The sequence below is a fragment of the Carcharodon carcharias genome, chromosome 13 (genome assembly GCF_017639515.1).
Source record: "Carcharodon carcharias isolate sCarCar2 chromosome 13, sCarCar2.pri, whole genome shotgun sequence".
NCBI classification, from domain to species: domain Eukaryota; kingdom Metazoa; phylum Chordata; class Chondrichthyes; order Lamniformes; family Lamnidae; genus Carcharodon; species Carcharodon carcharias.
Window position 1 is genome coordinate 100,071,047 of NC_054479.1, and position 25,945 is coordinate 100,096,991.

The 25,945-nt window shown below is 42.3% G+C and overlaps 1 protein-coding gene across 4 annotated transcripts in view; it reads right to left on the bottom strand.

Moving 5' to 3' along the window:
* The window catches only part of LOC121285733 (copine-8), a 755,949-nt gene that overhangs the window by 525,248 nt on the left and 204,756 nt on the right, over nucleotides 1-25,945 (bottom strand). For all 4 annotated transcript variants that reach the window (XR_005944761.1, XM_041202466.1, XM_041202465.1 and 1 more), the window contains exons 7-8: nucleotides 5,667-5,730; nucleotides 3,320-3,423 (exon numbers count right to left, since the gene is read on the bottom strand). Coding sequence is in view for 3 of the 4 variants with exons in the window: in XM_041202466.1 (XP_041058400.1) it covers nucleotides 3,320-3,423; nucleotides 5,667-5,730 (168 nt within the window). In the remaining variant the exon portion in view is untranslated. The remainder of the gene's footprint in view (nucleotides 1-3,319; nucleotides 3,424-5,666; nucleotides 5,731-25,945) is intronic.

Sequence of the window (25,945 nt, forward strand, 5' to 3'; positions counted from 1 at the left end):
GGGACAACACCACTCTCTATCTCACGCACCCTTATATCTCCATCAGGCTCATATTCTCTTGAGCTCACGTCCTCATCCCATCCATGGGTCCGCTCACCACACTAACGTTCCATGCTCACACTCTCGCCATCTCTTTTCACGCAGGAGAAGTTGACAGCAAGTCCTGACTTCCGCATATCACACTTGTCAAGATGTGTTCTGCGTCGGCTTGTTTTCCTGCCAACGTGGGCGGTAAATTTGACGTGGGGGAATGATTCCGGCATGCTGGGCTCATGCAAATCTATTACAATGAAGTCCCCGACATCCACTGGCAGGAAACACAGCCCACCATGATGGGTGGAGCGGACGAGTACAAATGAGTTTCACGGCAGTGTGAAAGCTTTTGTCGGCCTTCCTGCCATACTGTCAGCTTATGTCCACCACGACGCCCGATGCCAGCGGGCATGGACAATTCCGCCCATAGACTGTTAGATAGAGGATATATGATGAGGACATTTTAATATGATATTTATTTAGCGTGTGGACCCAAGCTAATAATCCACAGATGTCAGTCTGCTCTTCAGCAAATGTATCCAGAGTCCTGACATGTTTTTGTTATAAAATGAGTCAATATAAAGGAAAATGGTCTGTGCATGGATTGAAGTGATCTCATGGATTAGAATCATGCTGTAAGTGATTCAAATTTTTCCTAATATGATGAGTATTATTTCAGTAATTGTTATCACCAATGTCCCATCAGAAAAATGAGAGAGATCCTGTCTGAGAAACCTCCTTGACTTTTTTTTGAGCAAGTGATATGTCAGAAAAAAAATGGATGTCGGAGAGTCTGGTGATACAGTAAACCTGGAGTTTCAGAAAGCCTATTACAAAGTGCCACATAAAACAACAGCTTCCATTTATATCATGCCTTTAAAGTCTTGAGACATTGCATGTTGGAGCAATGGTCTCAGAGGGGTTAAGAGAGGTGAGCTAGTCAAGGTGGAGGAAAATGATTTGAGGAGGATTTTAAAGAGATGCAGAGAGAGAAGAGAGGCAGAGAGAGAAGAGGGGCAGAGAGAGAAGAGGGGCAGAGAGAGAAGAGAGGCAGGGAGAGAAGAGGGGCAGGGAGAGAAGAGGGGCAGGGAGAGAAGAGGGGCAGGGAGAGAAGAGAGGCAGAGAGAGAAGAGAGGCAGAGGGAGAAGAGAGGCAGAGAGAGGAGAGAGGCAGAGAGAGAGAGAGAAGAGAGGCAGAGAGAGAGAGAAGAGAGGCAGAGAGAGAAGAGAGGCAGAGAGAGAGAAGAGAGGCAGAGAGAGAAAGAAGAGAGGCAGAGAGAGAAAGAAGAGAGGCAGAGAGAGAAAGAAGAGAGGCAGAGAGAGAAAGAAGAGAGGCAGAGAGAGAAAGAAGAGAGGCAGAGAGAGAAAGAAGAGAGGCAGAGAGAGAAAGAAGAGAGGCAGAGAGAGAAAGAAAAGAGGCAGAGAGAGAAAGAAGAGAGGCAGAGAGAGAAAGAGAGGCAGAGAGAAAAAGAAGAGAGGCAAAGAGAGAAAGAAGAGAGGCAGAGAGAGAAGAGATGCAGAGAGACAGAAAGGACAATGAGCCCCAAAGAGTAAGGCAGAGGCAAGTGAAGGGTACGCTACTAACAATTGGGAAAGAAGTTGACGTGCAAGGGCAGGGGGGTCAATGTTGAGTGGCTGAAGCGTGCAGAGTGGGATGTATGGTGAGAAAAGATTGTAGAAGTAAGAGAACAAACTCATGGTGGGGAATTTACAAACAAGGATTCAGATTTTGAAATTAGTACACTGAGTGATAGGGTACCAATAAAAGGAAAGGTGATGCTCATAAGCAGAATTTAGTGTGGACCAGAATGCCACTGGCAAATATTGGATCGATTGGAGTTTGTGTTTTCTGGAACTTGAGAGGTCAATGAGATGGGCTTTGAACAAATCGTGCTCAGTGAGAACAAAAGTGTGAGTAGAGATCTCAGAAACACTAGCATTGAAGCCACAAGCTTGAGTTTCACTGGATAAAACTGGAGGTAGATAAGTAATTATCTGAAACTGAGAAAACATTAAGTACTAATTTGGGGGCTGGTGTCTGGCTGAGAGATTGTACTGAATGAAGTGGTAGATTCATATGTGATACATAATCAACATTTAAAATTGCTCCTTGGTTACTTAGTTAAAGCCGAATCCCCTCAGACCTGTAAAAATGTTAATGGACTGATACTTCATATTTATGGCCGGAATTTTCCAGCCCTACCTGCCAACGGGATCTTCCGGTCCCACTAAAGTCAATGGATGTTTGATAAAAGCAAAATACTGCAGATGCTGGAAATCTGAAACAAAAACAGAAAATGCTGGGAAATCTCAGCAGGTCTGACAGCATCTGTGGAGAGAGAAACAGAGTTGACGTTTCCAGTCTGTATCACTCTTCTTCAGAGCTACAGAGAAGTGGAAATGTGGTGACATTTATTCTGTTTAAGGCGGGAGGGGGGCGGTGGTGGAGCAGGTGTAGCTGGATAGAAGGCCAGCGATAGGTGGGGGCTAAGGAAAGATTGATAAAGATGTCGTGAACAAAAGAACAAAGGGAGTGTTAATGGTAGTGGTAAGGGGTAAAAATGGTGCTGATAGTGGTATTAAGGTGAGGAAGCAGAGTGTGACAATAGCAGGACAAGGGTAAGCATTCTGAAAAGAACAACATGAACAAGTAACAGATGGCCCTTGTGGGGGTGGGGTGGGGGAATTGGTATGAATTATGCAAAGCAGTCAAATTGGAATGTACTTTGTAGTTAAAGTCTCCAACGTATTTAAATTGTTTTCTAAACAATGACAAGGTTCCAGCTTGGAGATAGACCCTTCATTATATATGAATGAAAAACATTCACTCCCCCAAAAAAACAATTGTAATAAATCACAATTACTAAAACATCTGTTGTGACAAAATGATCATAAAATGTGAAGCGATTTGTAATTCACTGAAGCATTATGTGAAAGCATTCTTCAATTATTAATGAAAGGTAATGGAAAATGATTTTAAAAAAGGGGGAACAGAATAAAGTTGATTTGTAACCTGTCCTGTTGTTCCCATATTTTGTATCAGAAAATTGCAGATCAGGTTAAACCATTATATTGCATTCACATCCTCTACCAACATAGCCTTAGAAATACAACTTTCACAGAAGTATTACATTCATCAAAGTGTTATAAACAAGCTGCTGAGAAGGAAAATTTGGCACCCTGAAGTAGTTTCCTTCAAATTCTGAGGCAAAATTAATTACAAGATGTTAACACCACTTCCATGAGAATCAATCTGCTGTTAAAAAGAATAATTAATAATCACTTACGTTCCATCCTCATTGCTTCTATAAAATACGAGGAACGGGTCTGACTTTCCAAAGAAATCTTTTTTATCTAACTTGTTGGCACAAAACTGCATGGCCACAACATCCTGGGGGAATAGGGAAAGAACAAGTGTGAAAGGAAGCAATTAAAAAGTTACTGCTCAAACTGTTAAAACTACTAGAATATTACTTGGATGCTGCTGATGATTAAAGTACAGGTCAATAAATAGGGCCTTATGAAAAGTCTATGGAAAACCCAATGCAACAACTATGAGTGTAAGCAAAAAATATGAAAATACACAAGTAATAAAAAGTAAGTAATTAGTGTAAGAGCACTGACTGCTATGTCTTTTGAAAAATATACAATTCTGCTTTGAATCTCTCACAAGCATTGGTTCAAGCACTGACTTGTTTAGCTCTCTTAACATACAGACAAAATGATTAATTACATTCTCTACTTGAATTAATTTCTGCTTCCTCATTGGCCTTCAGAAGGATCGGGCAGTCCCAGCAGTGGGAGGGGCCTCTATTTAGCTATTTAGCCATTTAAACATAAATAAACAGGTCAATAAATAATATTAATATAACATATTTACAGTAGAACTTACACAGTCAACTCAAAGGAACAGTCAATGTTGAAAGCTCTATATGAAATTGATTTTTTTTTTACAAGTTAATATTTCATATACACATTGATTCTTTTGTTTTTATATTTCTCACTATTGTGGTAATACTCTGGCCTGCCTGGTCTTGAAAATTCAAAATTGACCCTCCCAAAGTTGAGCAATTTAACCCATTTAAATGACTCCAAAATCTGTTATTCCTTAGAAGTCACAACTCTTTCAGAAAAGAAATGCCTGTCTTACACATAGCTGAACCAATCAGCATTCTATCATACATAAGTTGCTGTTTCAATGCAAGTTTCGAAGACGTTATAACCAGGATAATTCAGGAATGAGAAAGACAGGAGAATCTATGTACAACACAATAGAAATCAATTTAAATTTGCAGCCTGAATCTTACCCGATGTATGTATACACAATAGCTTTAAAGCTAGACATTATGTATTGAATCTAAATAATTAAATATTAAGGTTGATCAGGTATATTCGGACATCTGTTTTTCTTGTTGATACTGCTTATTTCATACTGATTTTATTCCCAAACAATGAAAACCAGAAGTCCCATTCTGTGTCATCTTGCACTTTCAAATGAAAGTTAATGGTTTATAAGCCTGAGATTTATGAACTTCCTCTGGTATTAAGAGCTTTGAATTTGAGAGAAATCAACGTGACCCCAAGTAATTTGATATCTGTATAACTAGAATAAATCACAAATTATATGTGCTTATTCTTTGCATATTGTAATTTCCTGACATAACACAGGGCTACTGATGATATTTTAAGCCATTTTGGCTCCACTGCAATCAGCAGGTGGTAGAAAACCAATGTCTGTGCAAAATTATTAATTGGACACTATCTTTCACCTGGCAATTAGATGGTGCCTGATACAAGTTAATGGGCATACTAATAATCATATTTTGGGACTTGCTAATTATTTTATGCTGCAATGCTGGTGGGCATCTTGATATCTTTGTTTAAATTGCATCTTTAATTTGTGAATAACAAAAGAGACAGAGAAAATTTGCTGGAGTCCCACTAAAACATTGTTTTAAACAGAAAAAAGGATTATTTACCTACATCTATAGAAAATGCACATCAGAAAGGGACTGGGAATAAAATACCACTAACACAAATGCAAAATTCTTCATGCTGACTTCATCGAACATTCAGACATGATGGAACAGATAGTCTGCACTTTTCATAAACGATAAATTTGTGAGGATTGTGTCCTGTATACAAGGGCTGAAAGGTGGAGTATAAGAAAATGTATTTTTTAATGTTCTATTTATGCTCCTAGTTCTTTCCTCTGCTCTTAAATAGTCTTTCACAATTCTGTCATCCTTCTTGTATGTTTCCAATGTGCATGGTGTCTTCTTATCCCCATTTGATGAAGACTCCTCAAAATAGGGGGAAATTATTGACTATTAAGGAACAATGGCCCATACTTGCAATGAGTCATAGGCTTGTCTGAGTTCTCAATGCCTATTATCTACTGAGTTCACCCATTACTGAATAAATCATAATACCCGCTAACATTTAATAATTATCAACACTGGAAGGAACATAAAAAATGGAGATCTGCTTATGAGAGACAATCTCTTAATTAGTTAATAGAAGTAGGTTTATGTTACACAAAGGTTTAAATTCTAATGGGTAACTTTGATGGCACCTCTGCTGTAATAATTATATAGTATTTAATTTAGAAGATGATGAATAATTTGTTCTTACATGGCAATTGCTCAATTCTTCTGCTGTTAGAATAATTGCTCCACATTTCTTTCCAGGAATTCCCCTGTTAGATTAAAAAAAGAAAGAAAATAAATATCTGTGTTTTTGTTTTGTTTTGCTTCATAAATTCCTCTGACACAATATTTAATGTTTTTCTTGATCTTTCAATGCCCCTAGATCATATCTTTGTTTCAATTGCACACAGCTGGAGCAAGTGTCACCATAGTGTGACTATGAATTATTCAATATCAGACTCAAAAAAATGACTTTTGCATTAGTGTTGTCCATTTTTCTGGTTAACCATCACAGTTCCTCTCTCACTCGTCACCATAACATTGTGATTCATGCAAATTTCTATGTCAAACTCAAATCTCATTAGCTAAAGTCTCACATTCACAGGTCAGCAGCAAATCACAACTAGGCAGGTAGGCAATCAGGAATGAAAACTACCAATCATAAAGATCAAGAAGTGATGAGTCAAAAATAGCTGAAAGAAAGGGGGTAGCTGAGACAATCAAAACTCTCCAGAAATTCTATGAAGTTGGTTGACTCACTTTGAGGTTTCCCCAGTTGAAAATGTTTAGCCAAAATTAACATCTCTGACATAAGTAACCCATTGAAAATGAACCAATTTTGCACAAAACAATCATTCTTGTCCACGGAGCTGCCTGTAATAAATGTCATGTCTCATAAAAACATAAGGTGGAATTTTCCATTGTGGAGATTAAGTTCGGTGGTGGGCAGGAAAATCGTTGTGATTCCCGCTGAGCGGCGGGATGGCTGAGCACTCCAATCTTCTGCTGGTCAGCTCATTAATTATGCACTCGAGGAGCTAAGCAAATCTCGTGGCAGGGCAGGCAGGAAGTCGCCCACCCGCTGTTACCTCAGGGTCGAAGGTCCTGGTGCCACTTTTAAATGGTACCTGGACTGCCATTCACTCAATGCAGGCCAGGAGCTCCACATTGCTCCTCCAGAGTCCTTGCAGCCACAGCTCATTCTGGGGAAACTGACAGACGTGAGCAACTACATCCCGGGACATACGGGGGTACCTCCGCCATTGCCTCTCACTCATCTCTGGGTCAGAGCACTGCCAGCGATACGCCCATTGTCAGTCAAAGCTTGTTCCTTCTGTTCGTACATGACTGCGTACAGAGACATTTCTCTTTGACCAGGGTGATGAGAGCCATGTGCAAAAAAGCCTTCCTCTGACACTACTGTGCTAGCCTCCACCACCCTCAAGACTCTAAGGAGAGACCATTGCCTTGGCACCATAGAAAGACTAACCTTATGAGCCCTTGTTAGCCATGACCATTCACCTCAGAGGATGGAGCTTTGGAATCACAAGCTGGCTGCTGTCCACCAACCGTGCCCCATGGGGGAATCCACCTGTTTCCCTTCCTTCGTCCCTGCCCCTGACTGCAGTTGATGGCAAATGGCACAGAATGAATGGCAGCTCTACACCTTGCTGGGATCTCCATGTTATGAGACCCATAAGTCGGGAACAAACCTGCTACAATGCGGACTTCACCATAGAGAGGAGAACACAAGTGAGCATCTTTGACATCCAGCTGCCTTATAATTATTAAAAGTGTCCCTTTAGTCAGCCACTTGTGCTAATCTTGAACTCCACCCATTCAAAAAGACCCTCCTCCCATCTCAAGGGATCTCACTGACTGATTAAGTGTGTGGTCAAGGTCAGATTTGGAAAATGGTGCAAACTACCTTTCAAACCAAGCCACCACCTTCTACTCTCCTCCCTGTCACCCCTGACCCACCAAATATCACCATTCCTCTCCCCTCTGTCATATTTGGACCATGCTCCGTTACCTTCGACCTTATCAGAATCCACCTTCACATGCCTTCCCTCCTCTCAGTTCCAAAACCCGTTACCATTCCCATGCCAACCCTGACCCTACCCCTCTTGTTGGCCTATCCATCTGTCTAGCCCACCCCCGTGTCACCTCCCCTCTCCACTGATGAGACCTACACCTACCTGACTTTAACCTTGATCCTGTCACCCTACCGCAATCCAATACCCACTCCGACCGTGACTGCTCCTTCCTATCACAACGACCATGAGTTTACCCCCACCAGGACCCCGTTGTCAACAACACAGACCACTCCCTCTAAGACTCTCTCCCACCACCCTTCCCCGGGACCTCTGTCCCCCGCTCAATTTCCCAGACACTCTTCCCCTCTACCTTCCCCTGTAAGCCTGCCTCCCCCATCCAGCCTTTACCCCACCCTTCCACCACACTCGCCACTTCCCACTTCCAGCCTTCATCTGCCTCCCATATCCAGCCTTGGTGAAGCATTTACCATCAGCACTCGAGGGAAGTTACGGGGGAGTCCCCAAGGAGGGGGCAAGGTGACCTCAAAGTCATGGAACAGGTGAAACTCACCAGGTACGCACTACTTCCATAGAATTGTAAAACTGAATGTTCTAAATTCTTGCGGGTGGGGAACTTAATTTGAAGGGAGAACTTAATTCCAGGGAGGTGGCCTTTTAATTAGCATGCATGAGATGCTAATGAATACAAATGGGATTATCCACATTGTTCGTCGGGAAACTCGACCCGCCTTTAACCAACCTTGAAAGCTGGGAGAACAAAATTCAGACAGTTCATCCTGCTGTCGGGAGCTAAAGTTTTTTGCCTCCCACTAAATTAAGTGCCCCTGCCCGCCACAATTCCTGCTGCAGGCAGGAATGGAAAATTCCACCTATCTACACCTATGTTGAAAGCATTAGGTTCATTTAAATTATTACGCTACAGCTTGTAATATTAGCTTGGTCTTTGCTGACTCTTGTAAATACATTGATTCTTTCCATTTACGTCAGCATCCTTCCATCTATGAAAGATGACAGTCATGCAGCAATCAATCCATTTCAGATGGGGGTGCCTTCATATGACGCACCTTTGCTGATGGCTGTAGAGGCCAATCCTTGAGACGCAGGTTCTGCCACAAATGTAGCACATGTTGTCATTGTGGGTTGTTGTTTTCAACGTTGGCACCTGTTACCAAGATGCTGCAGCCACTAGTCATTGTGGTGGTACACCCCAGCCCACAGGAGGTGTCACCATTTTTGTCTGTCATCAGCTAGTGATGCCCTGGAGCCATATTCAATGTTTAAGGCCTGCATGTCACGCTTACAAGTATCCTTGAAGTGAAGCTTTGGACGTCCAACTAGTCATCTGGCTCCAGTTCCCTCACCATGCAGAAAGTCCTTGGGTATGCAATTGTCTTCCATCCTGCAGACGTGCCTTAGCTAACGAAGCTACCTCTAGTTGACAACAGACAAATTTGGAGGCTCTACTTATAAGAGGACTACCCCATTTATGATTTTGTCCTACCAGGATATGCACATAATCTGCAGAAGACAGTGGAGACGGAAACTGTTGAACTTCTTTTCTTGATAGCTATAAGTCATCCATGTTTCACAGCCATACAACAAGGTGCTGAGAACACAGGCCTCATTAACCAAGAGCTTGGTCCTCAGGGTCAGCTTGATGTTAATGCATGTGCGCTTCATGGGTTGGCCAAAGGTGGGAGCTGCTTTCCCTAGGCTTGTATCAAGTTCTGCTTTAAGGGGGCATATTGTCTGTCACTGTGGAACCGAGGTAGCAGAATTTACTAACCATTTCCAGGGAGTGTGATCCCATTTGGAAGCTGTATATTTAAAATCAACATAAACAATGACGTTTCTGCCTTATTCCAGGATAAATCATGTAAATAATTACAGGAACATTCACCTTTAAAGATAACTGTTTATAATAATTGGCCTTATGGACCAAACCTTACCTGCCAAAATTCTTTCTCATGTATATTAATGTGTCTGAACCAGGTTATAATGATCTGATTGCAAGGATCAATTTGTGAAGTCTTTTATATTGTACCGGCACAAAATTCTCAATTCAAAACAATGTCTCCAAGGCAAATAGAAGTGAAGTGAGCTGCCTTGGAGAGAAAAGTAACTTTGTCAACTGCTTTTTCTTCTGAGTGAATATCAGCCTTTACTAATTTAAAATACATCTAGGAACTCCTTTTCTACTACACCCACACAGCTAGAATTTTGCAGGGTTTGAAGATAATATCTTTAACTACTGGAGAGTTCTGTCAAAAATGTTTTCAAATCTCCCAATTCACATTTAATCTGATTGTGAACAATAATGATTGGATGAACAACCAAAACTTAAATTTTTAATCTTGGGTGTGACAGTGATGCTGTGAACACACTGGATACAATATGCCTCATCACATGATGCACTGCAAGTGGCTCACTGCTCGTTAAAGAAACAGTCTCGCAATATAATGTGAAAGTTTTATTTCAAATCCAGACAAGCACATTTTAGTTGCTGTAAAGCACAGAATAATAATTGCATTCAAGCAAATTCATGCGAGAAGGCTCTTGGCAATGAAGAAGCATGTGACTTTAATGTTACGGAGATTTTGTTGGACCCCATACATGACTTTGATAAGAAAAAAAATTACATTTGTGACAAAACTGGGATTTTCAGAGAGCTGGCTGAACCAGCACACTAATATACAAGGTCATTCCAATCAGGAGCAAAGGTGTGAGGCAGCCACAGTGGTGTTCTGTTACAATCTTGATGTTGATACCTGGGACAGCTAAGTGCCATCCTGTAGTCATTATCAAATCTGCAAATCCTCTGTGTTGTCATGGGGTTCACAACTTACAGTTTGATCACAGAACCAATAAAAACGCTTGAACAACTTCACCACAGCTTGATTGTCAGAATGGAAAAAAAATGCTCATTTTGCAGCCCAACAACAGTTGAGCCTTTTCAATAAAAGAAGTGTTGTTTCTATCCACAGGCGGCACAGACTTTGCACGATCACCATACCAGGGGAACATACAAGCTTTCAAGACACACTTCCCTTGCAGCAAAATAATTGAAAGCATCTGTTCTGGTGACATGGTGACAGTACTGAATGTTGCTGGGCATGTAATCCTACTGGATGCACTACACATGGATATTAATGCTTTGGGAGCAGCAGCAAAAGCATGTATTGTGGACTGATTCTATCAATACAGGTTTACAGCTCTGATGATCAAGTGCTAAATGAAAAGATTGCTTGTACACCTTTGGTCCGCGATTACATCGCACTATCATCTGGAATGTCAGTCGATGAAGTCAATATGCTATCGAATCTGGGACACATTCATGGATATCATAAGTAAAATAAGACCAAAACAGTCATGCGGACTGGGGAAAATTTTTATCACTTTGACAGCCTTCTGTTTGAACTTTGGAAATAACTAAACAGCAGAGGAAAGCTGGAGACATTATTTATGCTGCAATAGCTTTAGTCATTTTTGATTACTTATTACGATGTTTCCTACTTTCAGCATTCTGTTGGGTTTTTTCTATACATAAAATCCATCAGTTCAGTCTTGTTGCTCTCTCCGGTAGTGCAACATATTATCACATTGAAATTTGGAGGAGTCGTTTTAATAATCAACCCAAAATAACAATCAAATGGAGTATTATCAAAATTGATTATTATAATTGAATACGACTGCATATGAAGGGTTTGTTTGCTTATACAATTTAAGCTTATTACAGGAACCATCTGCTTATTTATGGTTTCTGCCCTAGTCAATGTCCTCAGATAAAGAAAAAACCCTATATAGCCTGCTCTACTGTAATTTTAGGAAAACATTTTTGAAGGAGTAATTATGGGGGAGTGATTTTAGCTGTCCTTCTGGCTGGAAGTCATAGGTTTATGTTAGTGTCTTGCTCACCCAAGTCAATTTGAAACCAAACCAAGTTATCCATAGTTGGTCCATTTCCTACATGGACTGGGCAGGTAGCAGGTTAGAAGCATCTGCCGGATCCCAGCAAATCAGGGCAGGGGCTGTGGGAGGATTGGGGAGAGGGGAGGGGGTGGGAGGAGTGCACTCCAGGGCAAACATATAAACATGAGGGAGGGGAGGTCTTGCTGTAATGAAGGAGTGTCTGGGCCAAGGGAGGCTGTCTTGCACCTTCTGGGTCCACAAAGTAAACTGCCTGGATGGTCTGTTCAGCCTCCTGATCCTCTTCATCTGTCTTCGTGGGGACTTCCCTGCTCAAACCACATTGCTTGCCAGGGCCCAGTGGAGTAATTGGATCATAATTAGTGTAGGTAATTTAGCACCTCATTGGCTGTGGGAAGAAGCCTCACTTAGAATTGGAAACAACCCGATCTGGGTGCCTTTCTAACACCACCATGAGTGTACCTACACCAGATGGACTGCAGCAGTTCAAGAAGGTTGCTCACCGTCACCTTCTCAAGGGATTATTAGGGATGAGCAACAAATGCTGGCCTAGCCAGTGAGGCCTACATCCCGCAAAAGGATAATTTTTAAAAAAGTACATAGGGCATTTTCACTGCTCAGCAGCCCAGGTTCTGCTGCGTTTAAAATTCCACTCTACCACCTACAACTGAGGCCTGATTTTCAATTGTCACCTTTATTTTGAAGCTGTTGACCTGCTTTAGCTATATGGCTTCCTAACTTGCCATGTTTGAGCACAGAAGACATTCCAAAGCAAAGTCCAGTCACTGCAGAGCCACTATTATTAGCAAATGTTTAAGACTCTTCATCTCATAGAAATATTTATTCAACCTTCACACAGGAAAGTAGAACAACCTCACTAAAGTGCAAAAAAAATTCAAAATAAATCCCTGGCAACATGAAGTAACAGTTGCATCATAAGACAACTTTACAAAGTATTGCTGAAAAAGAGAGACATTTTTGTTGAAACTTTTCATCTTGCACTCATCAGGACAATTCACAAGAATACCAAATATAAAGGGAGCAGCAACTTATACTGTATGAGTAGAGAGTGCTGATTGGTTTGCAAGTGGACTCTGATTGGTAGAGGCATTGCCATGCAGAATGCACCAATTGATGGCAACTGACAGTTAACTGTCACGCATTGTTTGAAATTTAAAGCAGGCAGTTAGACTCCGATTGTTCAAGGCATTGCCCTGAGGAATGAACCAGTGAATGGCTGTCACTTGATTAGTTGAAACAGGTGCAATGTGTGTACATGTTCTTTCCATCTACAAAGAACAGGGCCTTGTGTATTAACATATGTAGCGTCCAATACATGCAAATGCGCCACACTCTGAACCCGACTGACAATCTTAAATTAAACTCTTTCAAACAATTAAACTCTTTTTTCAACAATACTCAAGTTCTGTACTACCAAACAACAAATCACAGAGTATTGTTTACAGTACCATAATCTAAAAATTATGGAGCTCTATGTTTCTTGTCATTCTAACATATGCCAAACCTCTGTGATAGAATTAATGCTCACTCAGGAGATCAGATCCAAATATACTCTGAACCATTTTATTACTAAAGGATATAATGGAACATAAACAAATCACATTAATATCCTTCAGCAACACAAGGTAAAAGAAACAATGGATATCTAGCTTATTACTTTAAACCAAAAAAACTAATATGAACACACAATTATGATAGTTTTCAGAAATGCAGCTATTGGAGTGCAGTATTTTAAGAGGACCCCGCTGGCTAGGGGAGGATGTCCTTGTCATTTGAAATTTGAAATTGACGTTGGCCGTATGGGAATGGGAAAGAGTTGCTAAGTCCTCCGCTCAATTTAATTTCCCCTCCTCATCAACGCTGCTTGGTTTCCAGCAGTCAGGGGAAGTCAAATTGACTCCTCATACCTGTAGTTCAGATCCTGACTGTACATTGTTATGCACAAAAAGTCTATTTTTTATTGGAAATCTTCCAATGGCAGATTTAGTATTTGAATCCAGGTAGATTTGCAATCATGGCAATGAGCCCAATGCTGAGGAGACCCATATCCATTCACATTGAAATAGTTGCTTCTCCAAACATAGGGCTGGGTACAGCTACAACTAACAAGTCTTATCTATGATGCATTGCTGGAAAAAACTGCTGGATCTACTAATCCACAGAGTGAACACTCAGCAATGAAAACAAGGAAGCATGAGACAGAGGGCTGTACTGCAAGAAAAGCAAACATAGGGTGAAAACTAAATAGTAGAAGAGAATTGAATTTCTCTGTTGAATTTAAAGAATGTAAGAAGTTATACCACCTTGTCTACACTGGTCATACTGCTTTTCCCCAATAATATTTTCCCTTGTGCTTATCTTATTCTTCATTAAATTTTCTGATTGATTTGAGTCTATAGCCATATTCCAATTTTTGCAAAAAGAATTCCTCTCAATATCCTCCTTGTTATTTGTAACCTTTCATTTTATTTTGCTTTATTGCATTATACCTAATTACCAGGCCAACCACATTATGCAATATTAATTGAAAAAGCACACTCACTTTTCCAGAACTGCTTTGTCCAATTCAGGGTCGCAAGTAGTCGGAGCCTATCCCAGCAGGCAATGGACTCTAGGCAGGGTATACCGAGGACACACACTCACACATATTGGCGGACAATTTACCACCTAACCAGCACACCTTTGGACAGTGGGAGAAAACCGGAGCACCCAGCAGAAATCACACAGATATAGGGAGAAGGTACCAATTCTACACAGACACCTGAGGTCAGAATCAAACCCGGGTCCCTGGAGCTGTGAGGCAGCAGCACTAACCCAGTGAGCCACCCTTGGTGAGCACACGTTATTTTTTTAAATGACATAACAATTACTATAATGTAATGTACATGTTTAGCACTGTAGAAACAAAATAGAAACACATATCTAATTATAACCTATCTTTGACACATACAATGCCAATATGTCAGGAGGTGCTTTTCAGTACATCCCTGTAAAGAATTATAAATAAACTGCTGCACACTGCTTTTAAACAATGTAATACTCAGCATGGTATCAGGATGTCTTTTCCACAGGACTGATTGCACATTTTAGCCACAGGGATCAATGAGCTGCAAACAGCCTGGTAATATCACGGCCAACGTATTGAGAAAAATTTAATCTCGGCACGTTTTCCCCTATAGCAATTCAACATTCTCAACAAATTTTCCCCTTGTGGACCAAGAGCTTTGCCAAAGCTTTATGCTCGTGAACAATACCAAATGCCACTCATGCAATCCTGTAAAAACTCAAAACGTACAAAATAACTCTTTGAAATTTCAATGAATCAATTCATTTTCTAAGTACAGCAGGTCCGACAGAATTCTATCTTTTCATATCCTTATCAAAAATGAAACTATGAATACCAATTATTTAACTAAATAAGGAAACTATTCAAATCTTATGTCCTGCCTTAAGCAATAACTAATTGTTTTTTACTATGTAGGGCCACTCTGACCTAAAGGGTAACTTCTCAAATCTGATTACATTTAAAAAGTATTCTGTCCATCATCATAAAGCACCCTCAAGGCATAATTTCAATCGTTAGTGGAAAATGTGACTTTTATCTACATTTGCTCACACCAACAGGAGCCCACAGTCTCTCATGAGATGGGTCAATAGTGTGCAGTTGTTGGAGAGGTGGGCTTGACCAGCTTGTGAATTTTCACCTCCTTCTTTTGTCAGTTCATATGTGAAAGTGAAGAACCATCAAAATACTATAACTACTGCCAGTGCCCAAGTACTTTCTCACATCTTCTATTGTGATTGAAGCAAATACCTCTTAGAACTCAGCAGTGATTTTGACAACTAAAACTATGTCCTTCTGGTTGTATGATGCAGAATTTCAAGGTTTATGCTTTACCATGTTTTAAAACATCAATCACCTATATTGATCTAATAACTTTAATGTAATGAAACGTCCCAAGGCGTTCACAGGAGGATGGTAAAACAAAATGTGGCACCAAGCCACATTAGGAGTTATTAGATCAGATGACCAAAAGCTTGGCCATAGAAGTAAGAAGTGTATTAAAAGAGGCAAGAAAGGTGGAGAGGTGGGGATATAGGGAGGGAATTCCAAAGCTTGGGACCTATAAGCAAATGAAGGCACGACCACTAATGTTGGAGCAATTATAATTGGAAATACAAGAGGCCAGAATTAGAGGAATGCAGATATCACAGTGGGTTGTGGGGTTGGAGTAGATTACAGAGATAGAGAGGGGCAAGGGATTTGAAAACAAGGATGAGAATTTAAAAATGAAGACTTTGCTTGACTGGGAGCTGATGTAGGTCAGCGAGCATAGGAGTGATTAGGGGTGCTGCCAGTTAAGGTACGGGCAGCAGAGTTTTGGATGACCCCAAGCTTACGGAGGGTAGAATGTGGGAAACCGGGAATATATTGAAATAGTCAAGTCCTGAGGTAAGGAAGGCATGGATAAGGGTTTCAGTAACACATGAGCTAAGGCAGGTGTGAAGTCGAGTGATGTTGTGGAGGTGGAGACGGGAATCTTAGAGATAGCATGGGTATGAGATCAGAAGCTCATCTCAAGATCAAATGTGACACCAAGCTTGCAAACAGACTCGCCTAATCTCACACTATTGTCAGGGAGAGGGATGGCATCAGCTTCAGTCATCCCAATGTCTAATTGGAGGAAAAGAATTATTTCTAAAACAAAAGGAGAGAAAAGGTTAGGTTAACCCACATTTAAGCTGTCGACTCTTATTATTGTGAGTTATAGGATATAAGCACTACAAATAATGAAGCTTAGCAACGCTGATTTTGCTTTCTGTGCTCTAATTAACAATTAACTTAATTAATCAAAAGTTAACAGATGTTACCAAATCTTAGTATGAAATACAAATATTTTTGACTTTCATATTGTAGCAGAATAAATTACTGATACATACGGTGATCTGGGAGCTCAACAGTTGATACCTCAACTTCAAAACATTCAAGCCCCTAGGGAGGTATGTGGCTTTTTCTCTCATCTGTCTGAGATCAGTTTATCAGTTCCCAGCTGGCCCACTAGATGGTGTCCTGCCATGTGATACCTTGGTGCCTCAAGGGGCAAGGGTAATTGATATTGTTCATCTTGCCTTGTTTAAATCACAGATGCATCTTGCCGGGGGACTGCAAATCATACGAAGTTTACAGCAGTTGTAACGAAGACAGTCCTACCCACCTGCCAAGGGCTGCAGATATATCTGTCTCACTGCACTGCCCGTCAAGATCAATTTTTTTCTCACAGCCCAAGAAAGGGTCAATTCAATTTTAATGATTTGTATAGTCTTAGGTATTGCTGTGCCAAACAAGTCTAAATAACATTTTGGGCATCTTATTATCAAGTTCCAATGTGCACTTGGGGAGAGAGGGAGAGGGGGAGGGAAAGAGGCTGCACTTTGATGAATAATAGAGGTTTCACTCGATCTTAAACCTAGCTCAGATATGTTTTACCACGTTATTTGCAGGCCAGAATCCTTTAGTAATAGATCCACTATTACTGAAGGAAAGTTATATGCCTACATTTTTATGTTATTGATTTTTCAATCCAATATATATGGGCAATTTAATACTGATGTGAAAGCAACATTAAACCCAATGATTTACCAAGTTATAACATTTTTAATATAAAACCAGCATGAAAGTACCTCCATGCCAAACTAAAAATTCAACAAAGGATGGTAGTCCCAAAAAGGCTGACAAATCAAAAACAATAGGCCTCTGAAATAGAATTACACTCAAATTGCAGTGGGGCGCAAGTATGTCATAAGCTAAGACACAGGTATATCCAAGATTTCATCACTTAATAGCTGAAGATTATAGATAGAATTGTGGCATTTTCCTTCATTTTCTGCAGAGAAATTGTGGACTATTATGGATATGCATTGGTAAACCCACATTTTAAATCTGATAAATTCTTAAAAACAATTTCTATTCTTTTCACAATGACAGAATCATTTCTTCAGTACATAGTGGTGTTTTTCTCAGATCACCAAACCCCAGGTTTCAAGTATCAGCTTAGTTCAGTTGGTTGCAATTTCACTTCTAAATCAGAAAGTCATGGCTAAAGTCCTACTTCAGGGGCTGGGTTTTCTTCTCCCAATGGCGGAGTCAATCAGATTGTGAAACAGAGGACTGAAATTGTTTTTGCTGGAAAAACAATTTTCCTATGCCTTTCCAGCCAGGAGGGCCTTGGGTGCAAAACACACATACACACCTTCCAAGGTCAGGATCCCCATTGTGAGGACCACAGGAAAATTGCATTTTCTCCTACACACTATTTTTATGTGCTGGTGTGGGTTTTAGAGGCCCTAATAAAAATTCACCTCCTTGGAGAGTTTGTGACAACTGGGGGAAGCCTGCTGAAGACTAGGGAAATTGTGAAAGATAAGCATAAAATGTTTTGACACCTTCAAATGTCACTAATTAGATGTTATATTGTAATGTCGAGGTATTTTTAATGTAATGATTCATCATAGGGAACAATCTTGCAAAGGTAAGTTGACTCTTAAATTGACTGGCATTGTGTAACAGATGTCATGCATTACAGTACTTTTCCACGTGCCACGATGCATTCAAAATGTAAAAACAAAGTCCTGTCAGCTTCTGCTGTCATGATTTATGCTGTGATTTAAATTGACCGACAGCTCTGGCTGTTAAACAAACCTGATTTTGAAAGTTGAAAAGAAAATCTGCACCTGCTCCCTTCCATTGATTGACAGGCACTTTGGTATGAAATGGAAATGGGGCACCATTCCATTGTCTCAGTTTCAGACAATGTAGCTGGAAGCTTTTGTTATGACAGCTGGAACCATTATGAATGTTTGGCTGGGTTTCAAAAGCTACTAATGGCTTCAGCTCAGCAGGTGGGCAATTGATGCAAGAACAATTTAAACTTTTATGAGGCAGTAATAACAGTATATGTCTTTGATGTGCTTTCTTGTTTATTTACAGACACATACACGCACATACATATAATATACACATACACACGTATATATAATATATGCACACATACATGTACATATATATTTGCATACAAACACAAAAACACACATAAATAAAATGTAAGCTGCCTACAGACATCTCACATATCAAAAGACAGTGAGCAATGAAAGACAGCTCTCTTGGCATTGCTCAGAATCCAACTGGATATTGAACATCTCTATTTTTTTCTGCTTCACTAATCTGCCTACCAGATTACTCGAAACATTTATCACTCTTTTGACAACATTGACACAACTATTTAATATTACTTATTTCGCAAGACAGTTTGACTAGGTATTATGGGCCTAGAAATAACTTGCCCCAGCATTTTCTTTCCATGATGACCCCATTCCAAATCCCAGGGATGAGTGCATTATCATATTGGCAGTGAATATCAATGGCAAACAGCCTAATCAAGTGCCCACACAGTGCAAGCAGCAGGATGTTGCTCTGACAAATAGGGCAAGTGAGAGACTGCCCCAATAGATTCTTGAGTGCATGCTTGAGCAGGGACTTGACATCATAGAAATGTGTTGAATCTGTTTTAACACAGCATATTAGTTTGTAATTGCCAAAATCTGAATTACAGCTAAATGTTAAATGGGAGTTTGTTGCCAGAATCCAGTAATGCTGACCCCTCTGTTAACTTATGGTTTTCTGCATATAACACTGTCTTTAATTAACATAGGAGAATGCAAGGGGAATGTGGCTAAACATAGAACATTTGTTTTATTCATCCCTTTGTCCCAGAAGACAGGAAGGAAGATATATAATATCTATTTCTACCTGACAAATTTATGAAATTATTATTTTTATTCAAAACTAGCCAAGGCTTTACCTTGACTAGCCATAACTCATGCAAGAGGAATTTCACCTTCAGAAACCAACAGGGACCTCATTATCTTTAAAGAGATGCTAATGCCCTCTGTACTGCTGACAATCAAATTCCAAAGAAATGCACCAAACCCCTTTACGTTTCTAAGGCAGAGCTCTGGCCAATGGGCACTGTATACCTGCAAAGGACTCCTCTATAAAACACCTCAAGATTCCAGACCTGGGAAAATACATCCTCTGTCCTACACCCAGGAGAAGAAGTGGAAGGTATGTCACATGGCCTCCCCCAACCTGCTATAACCTGCAATATAGCTGTGTGGAACTGAACCCAGGCAGTCTACCATTTTATCATCTAACGGGTCACAGCATTAAGAGCTCTGCCCAGGTGAAGTGCCTGGCCCTTATCTATACTGTGAACTACTGGTTCGTTGGAACTTCTGCAACTGTGCCTTCAAGACTAATTCATCTCTACATGCCCTTCCCCCATCATGGAAGTCCTCGCTTCTGGAAAGACAGTTCACCCTGCAATAGTTTCAGCCTGCTAACCTCTGAAGGGATACACCACTGGACCTTTTGATTCTGGACTCTGGACTTCTGTGAAACCAAACTCTTATTTTTACCGTGATATTTCCCTGTACCCCTTTCTTTCCCTGATTCCTTTATATTGTATGAATGCAAAAGGGACGGATGTTGCAAAACAATTACCCCTCTTATTGTACCTTATCTCAAGTTTGCTGTAGGGTAATTAATAAAGGATTTGATAACTCCAAAACTGAAGGGTTGGGGAAAATACACCATCACTTCTAAAGGGGGAAATCAGAAATCATAACATCTTTCTGTTTATAGACAAGTAGTGAGGGGAGAAATTAGGGCTGTTTAAATGAATCTCCTTCCTGTCTGTTACAATTTAATTAATGCATTTGGACTTTTTCAACCATACCTGGCTATAACATAAAATTTAAAAGTGCATGTTGGCGGTGGAATTCCACATGAAGAAACTATTTCTATAGTAACACATTGGCTTCTTGGGCATGCCAAACTAACAGGTCAAAAGGGTCATTATTCAAAGATAAAAACAAAAAAACTGCGGATGCTGGAAATCCAAAACAAAAACAGAATTACCTGGAAAAACTCAGCAGGTCTGGCAGCATCGGCGGAGAAGAAAAGAGTTGACGTTTCGAGTCCTCATGACCCTTCGACAGAACTTGAGTTCGAGTCCAGGAAAGAGCTGAAATATAAGCTGGTTTAAGGTGTGTGTGTGGGGGGCGGAGAGATAGAGAGACAGAGAGGTGGAGGGGGTTGGTGTGGTTGTAGCGACAAACAAGCAGTGATAGAAGCAGATCATCAAAAGATGTCAACAACAATAGTACAATAGAACACATAGGTGTTAAAGTTAAAGTTGGTGATATTATCTAAACGAATGTGCTAATTAAGAATGGATGGTAGGGCACTCAAGGTATAGCTCTAGTGGGTTTTTTTTTATATTTTATATAATGGAAATAGGTGGGAAAAGGAAAATCTTTATAATTTATTGGGAAAAAAAAAAAGAAGGGGGTAACAGAAAGGGGGTGGGGATGGGGGAGGGGACTCACGACCTAAAGTTGTTGAATTCAATATTCAGTCCGGAAGGCTGTAAAGTCCCTAGTCGGAAGATGAGGTGTTGTTCCTCCAGTTTGCGTTGGGCTTCACTGGAACAATGCAGCAAGCCAAGGACAGACATGTGGGCAAGAGAGCAGGGTGGAGTGTTAAAATGGCAAGCGACAGGGAGGTTTGGGTCATTCTTGCGGACAGACCGCAGGTGTTCTGCAAAGCGGTCGCCCAGTTTACGTTTGGTCTCTCCAATGTAGAGGAGACCACATTGGGAGCAACGAATGCAGTAGACTAAGTTGGGGGAAATGCAAGTGAAATGCTGCTTCACTTGAAAGGAGTGTTTGGGTCCTTGGACGGTGAGGAGGGAGGAAGTGAAGGGGCAGGTGTTGCATCTTTTGCGTGGGCAAGGGGTTGTGCCATAGGAGGGGGTTGAGGAGTAGGGGGTGATGGAGGAGTGGACCAGGGTGTCCCGGAGGGAGCGATCCCTACGGAATGCCGATAAGGGGGGTGAAGGGAAGATGTGTTTGGTAGTGGCATCATGCTGGAGTTGGCGGAAATGGCGGAGGATGATCCTTTGAATGCGGAGGCTGGTGGGGTGATAAGTGAGGACAAGGGGGACCCTATCATGTTTCTGGGAGGGAGGAGAAGGAGTGAGGGCGGATGCGCGGGAGATGGGCCGGACACGGTTGAGGGCCCTGTCAACGACCGTGGGTGGAAAACCTCGGTTAAGGAAGAAGGAGGACATGTCAGAGGAACTGTTTTTGAATGTAGCATCATCGGAACAGATGCGACGGAGGCGAAGGAACTGAGAGAATGGGATGGAGTCCTTACAGGAAGTGGGGTGTGAGGAGCTGTAGTCGAGATAGCTGTGGGTGTCGGTGGGTTTGTAATGGATACTGGTGGACAGTCTATCACCAGAGATTGAGACAGAGAGGTCAAGGAAGGGAAGGGAAGTGTCAGAGATGGACCACGTGAAAATGATGGAGGGGTGGAGATTGGAAGCAAAATTAATAAATTTTTCCAAGTCCTGACGAGAGCATGAAGCAGCACCGAAATAATCATCGATGTACCGGAGAAAGAGTTGTGGAAGGGGGCCGGAGTAGGACTGCAACAAGGAATGTTCCACATACCCCATAAAGAGACAGGCATAGCTGGGGCCCATGCGGGTACCCATAGCCACACCTTTTATTTGGAGGAAGTGAGAGGAGTTGAAGGAGAAATTGTTCAGCGTGAGAACAAGTTCAGCCAGACGGAGGAGAGTAGTGGTGGATGGGGATTGTTCGGGCCTCTGTTCGAGGAAGAAGCTAAGGGCCCTCAGACCATCCTGGTGGGGGATGGAGGTGTAGAGGGATTGGACGTCCATGGTGAAGAGGAAGCGGTAGGGGCCAGGGAACTGGAAATTGTTGATGTGACGTAAGGTGTCAGAGGAATCACGGATGTAGGTGGGAAGGGACTGGACAAGGGGAGAGAGAAGGGAGTCAAGATAACGAGAAATGAGTTCTGTGGGGCAGCAGCAAGCTGAGACGATCGGTCTACCGGGGCAGTTCTGTTTGTGGATTTTGGGTAGGAGATAGAAGCGGGCCGTCCGAGGTTGGGCAACTATCAGGTTGGAAGCTGTGGGAGGGAGATCCCCAGAGGAGATGAGGTCAGTGACAGTCCTGGAAACAATGGCTTGATGTTCAGTGGTGGGGTCATGGTCCAGGGAGAGGTAGGAGGAAGTGTCTGCGAGTTGACGCTCAGCCTCCGCGTGGTAGAGGTCAGTGCGCCAGACAACAACAGCACCACCCTTGTCAGCGGGTTTGATGACAATGTCAGGGTTGGACCTGAGAGAATGGAGTGCAGTAAGTTCAGAGAGAGACAGGTTAGAATGGGTGAGAGGAGCAGAGAAATTGAGACGACTAATGTCGCGCCGACTGTCGGCGCGACATTAGTCGTCTCAATTTCTCTGCTCCTCTCACCCATTCTAACCTGTCTCTCTCTGAACTTACTGCACTCCATTCTCTCAGGTCCAACCCTGACATTGTCATCAAACCCGCTGACAAGGGTGGTGCTGTTGTTGTCTGGCGCACTGACCTCTACCACGCGGAGGCTGAGCGTCAACTCGCAGACACTTCCTCCTACCTCTCCCTGGACCATGACCCCACCACTGAACATCAATCCATTGTTTCCAGGACTGTCACTGACCTCATCTCCTCTGGGGATCTCCCTCCCACAGCTTCCAACCTGATAGTTGCCCAACCTCGGACGGCCCGCTTCTATCTCCTACCCAAAATCCACAAACAGAACTGCCCCGGTAGACCGATCGTCTCAGCTTGCTCCTGCCCCACAGAACTCATTTCTCGTTATCTTGACTCCCTTCTCTCTCCCCTTGTCCAGTCCCTTCCCACCTACATCCGTGATTCCTCTGACACCTTACGTCACATCAACAATTTCCAGTTCCCTGGCCCCTACCGCTTCCTCTTCACCATGGACGTCCAATCCCTCTACACCTCCATCCCCCACCAGGATGGTCTGAGGGCCCTTAGCTTCTTCCTCGAACAGAGGCCCGAACAATCCCCATCCACCACTACTCTCCTCCGTCTGGCTGAACTTGTTCTCACGCTGAACAATTTCTCCTTCAACTCCTCTCACTTCCTCCAAATAAAAGGTGTGGCTATGGGTACCCGCATGGGCCCCAGCTATGCCTGTCTCTTTATGGGGTATGTGGAACATTCCTTGTTGCAGTCCTACTCCGGCCCCCTTCCACAACTCTTTCTCCGGTACATCGATGATTATTTCGGTGCTGCTTCATGCTCTCGTCAGGACTTGGAAAAATTTATTAATTTTGCTTCCAATCTCCACCCCTCCATCATTTTCACGTGGTCCATCTCTGACACTTCCCTTCCCTTCCTTGACCTCTCTGTCTCAATCTCTGGTGATAGACCTGTCCACCAATATCCATTACAAACCCACCGACACCCACAGCTATCTCGACTACAGCTCCTCACACCCCACTTCCTGTAAGGACTCCATCCCATTCTCTCAGTTCCTTCGCCTCTGTCGCATCTGTTCCGATGATGCTACATTCAAAAACAGTTCCTCTGACATGTCCTCCTTCTTCCTTAACCGAGGTTTTCCACCCACGGTCGTTGACAGGGCCCTCAACCGTGTCCGGCCCATCTCCCGCGCATCCGCCCTCACTCCTTCTCCTCCCTCCCAGAAACATGATAGGGTCCCCCTTGTCCTCACTTATCACCCCACCAGCCTCCGCATTCAAAGGATCATCCTCCGCCATTTCCGCCAACTCCAGCATGATGCCACTACCAAACACATCTTCCCTTCACCCCCCTTATCGGCATTCCGTAGGGATCGCTCCCTCCGGGACACCCTGGTCCACTCCTCCATCACCCCCTACTCCTCAACCCCCTCCTATGGCACAACCCCTTGCCCACGCAAAAGATGCAACACCTGCCCCTTCACTTCCTCTCTCCTCACCGTCCAAGGACCCAAACACTCCTTTCAAGTGAAGCAGCATTTCACTTGCATTTCCCCCAACTTAGTCTACTGCATTCGTTGCTCCCAATGTGGTCTCCTCTACATTGGAGAGACCAAACGTAAACTGGGCGACCGCTTTGCAGAACACCTGCGGTCTGTCCGCAAGAATGACCCAAACCTCCCTGTCGCTTGCCATTTTAACACTCCACCCTGCTCTCTTGCCCACATGTCTGTCCTTGGCTTGCTGCATTGTTCCAGTGAAGCCCAACGCAAACTGGAGGAACAACACCTCATCTTCCGACTAGGGACTTTACAGCCTTCCGGACTGAATATTGAATTCAACAACTTTAGGTCGTGAGTCCCCTCCCCCATCCCCACCCCCTTTCTGTTACCCCCTTCTTTTTTTTTTTCCCAATAAATTATAAAGATTTTCCTTTTCCCACCTATTTCCATTATATAAAATATAAAAAAAAAACCCACTAGAGCTATACCTTGAGTGCCCTACCATCCATTCTTAATTAGCACATTCGTTTAGATAATATCACCAACTTTAACTTTAACACCTATGTGTTCTATTGTACTATTGTTGTTGACATCTTTTGATGATCTGCTTCTATCACTGCTTGTTTGTCGCTACAACCACACCAACCCCCTCCACCTCTCTGTCTCTCTATCTCTCCGCCCCCCACACACACACCTTAAACCAGCTTATATTTCAGCTCTTTCCTGGACTCGAACTCAAGTTCTGTCGAAGGGTCATGAGGACTCGAAACGTCAACTCTTTTCTTCTCCGCCGATGCTGCCAGACCTGCTGAGTTTTTCCAGGTAATTCTGTTTTTGTTTTGGGTCATTATTCAACATCATTCATAAAAACAAGCCACAGCTGTCAACAGACTGATGGTGAATGCTTGAAGTATCACTGAACAAGTTGGAAACCTTACAAATACCTGATGATAAATGAAAAAAAAACAACTGACAAGCAGAAGGAGGAACTACTGAAGTTGCCCATTTTTTAAAAATGCATTCAAATGTCTGGGATCTCAGAAATGCACTAAAAATATGTTTAATAATATAAAACATGTAAAGTAATTCATTGAAATCTTCCTTACAAAGTTGACTGTGTACCTTTGGAAATCAATCCTATGGGCAGAATTTTGCCCTTGGCGTGGGCCAATTAAGGCCCACGCAGAATGAAACACGAGCGGCAGCACAGAGCACTGCCTGTGTTGTGTGTGTGTATGTGTGTGTGTGTGTGTGTGTGTGTGTGTGTGTGTGTGTGTGTTGGGGGGGTGGGGGGGGAGGACGAGCCAGCCGAGCGTGAACTTCACACATGTGCACGAATGAGCACTTCATAATCTCGCTGAGGCACGAAGCTGCCTCAGGGAGTAGAAGTACTGTTAAAAAAAAACAAATAAAAAAATAAAAATGTAATGAAACATGTCCCCTCATGTGACTCTGTCACATGCGTAGGGGCATGTTATTAATGAAAAATGAAAGTTATAATTTTAATGTTATTCGCTTTTGGAAACCTTATCCCAGACGTGGATGAGGTTTCCAAAA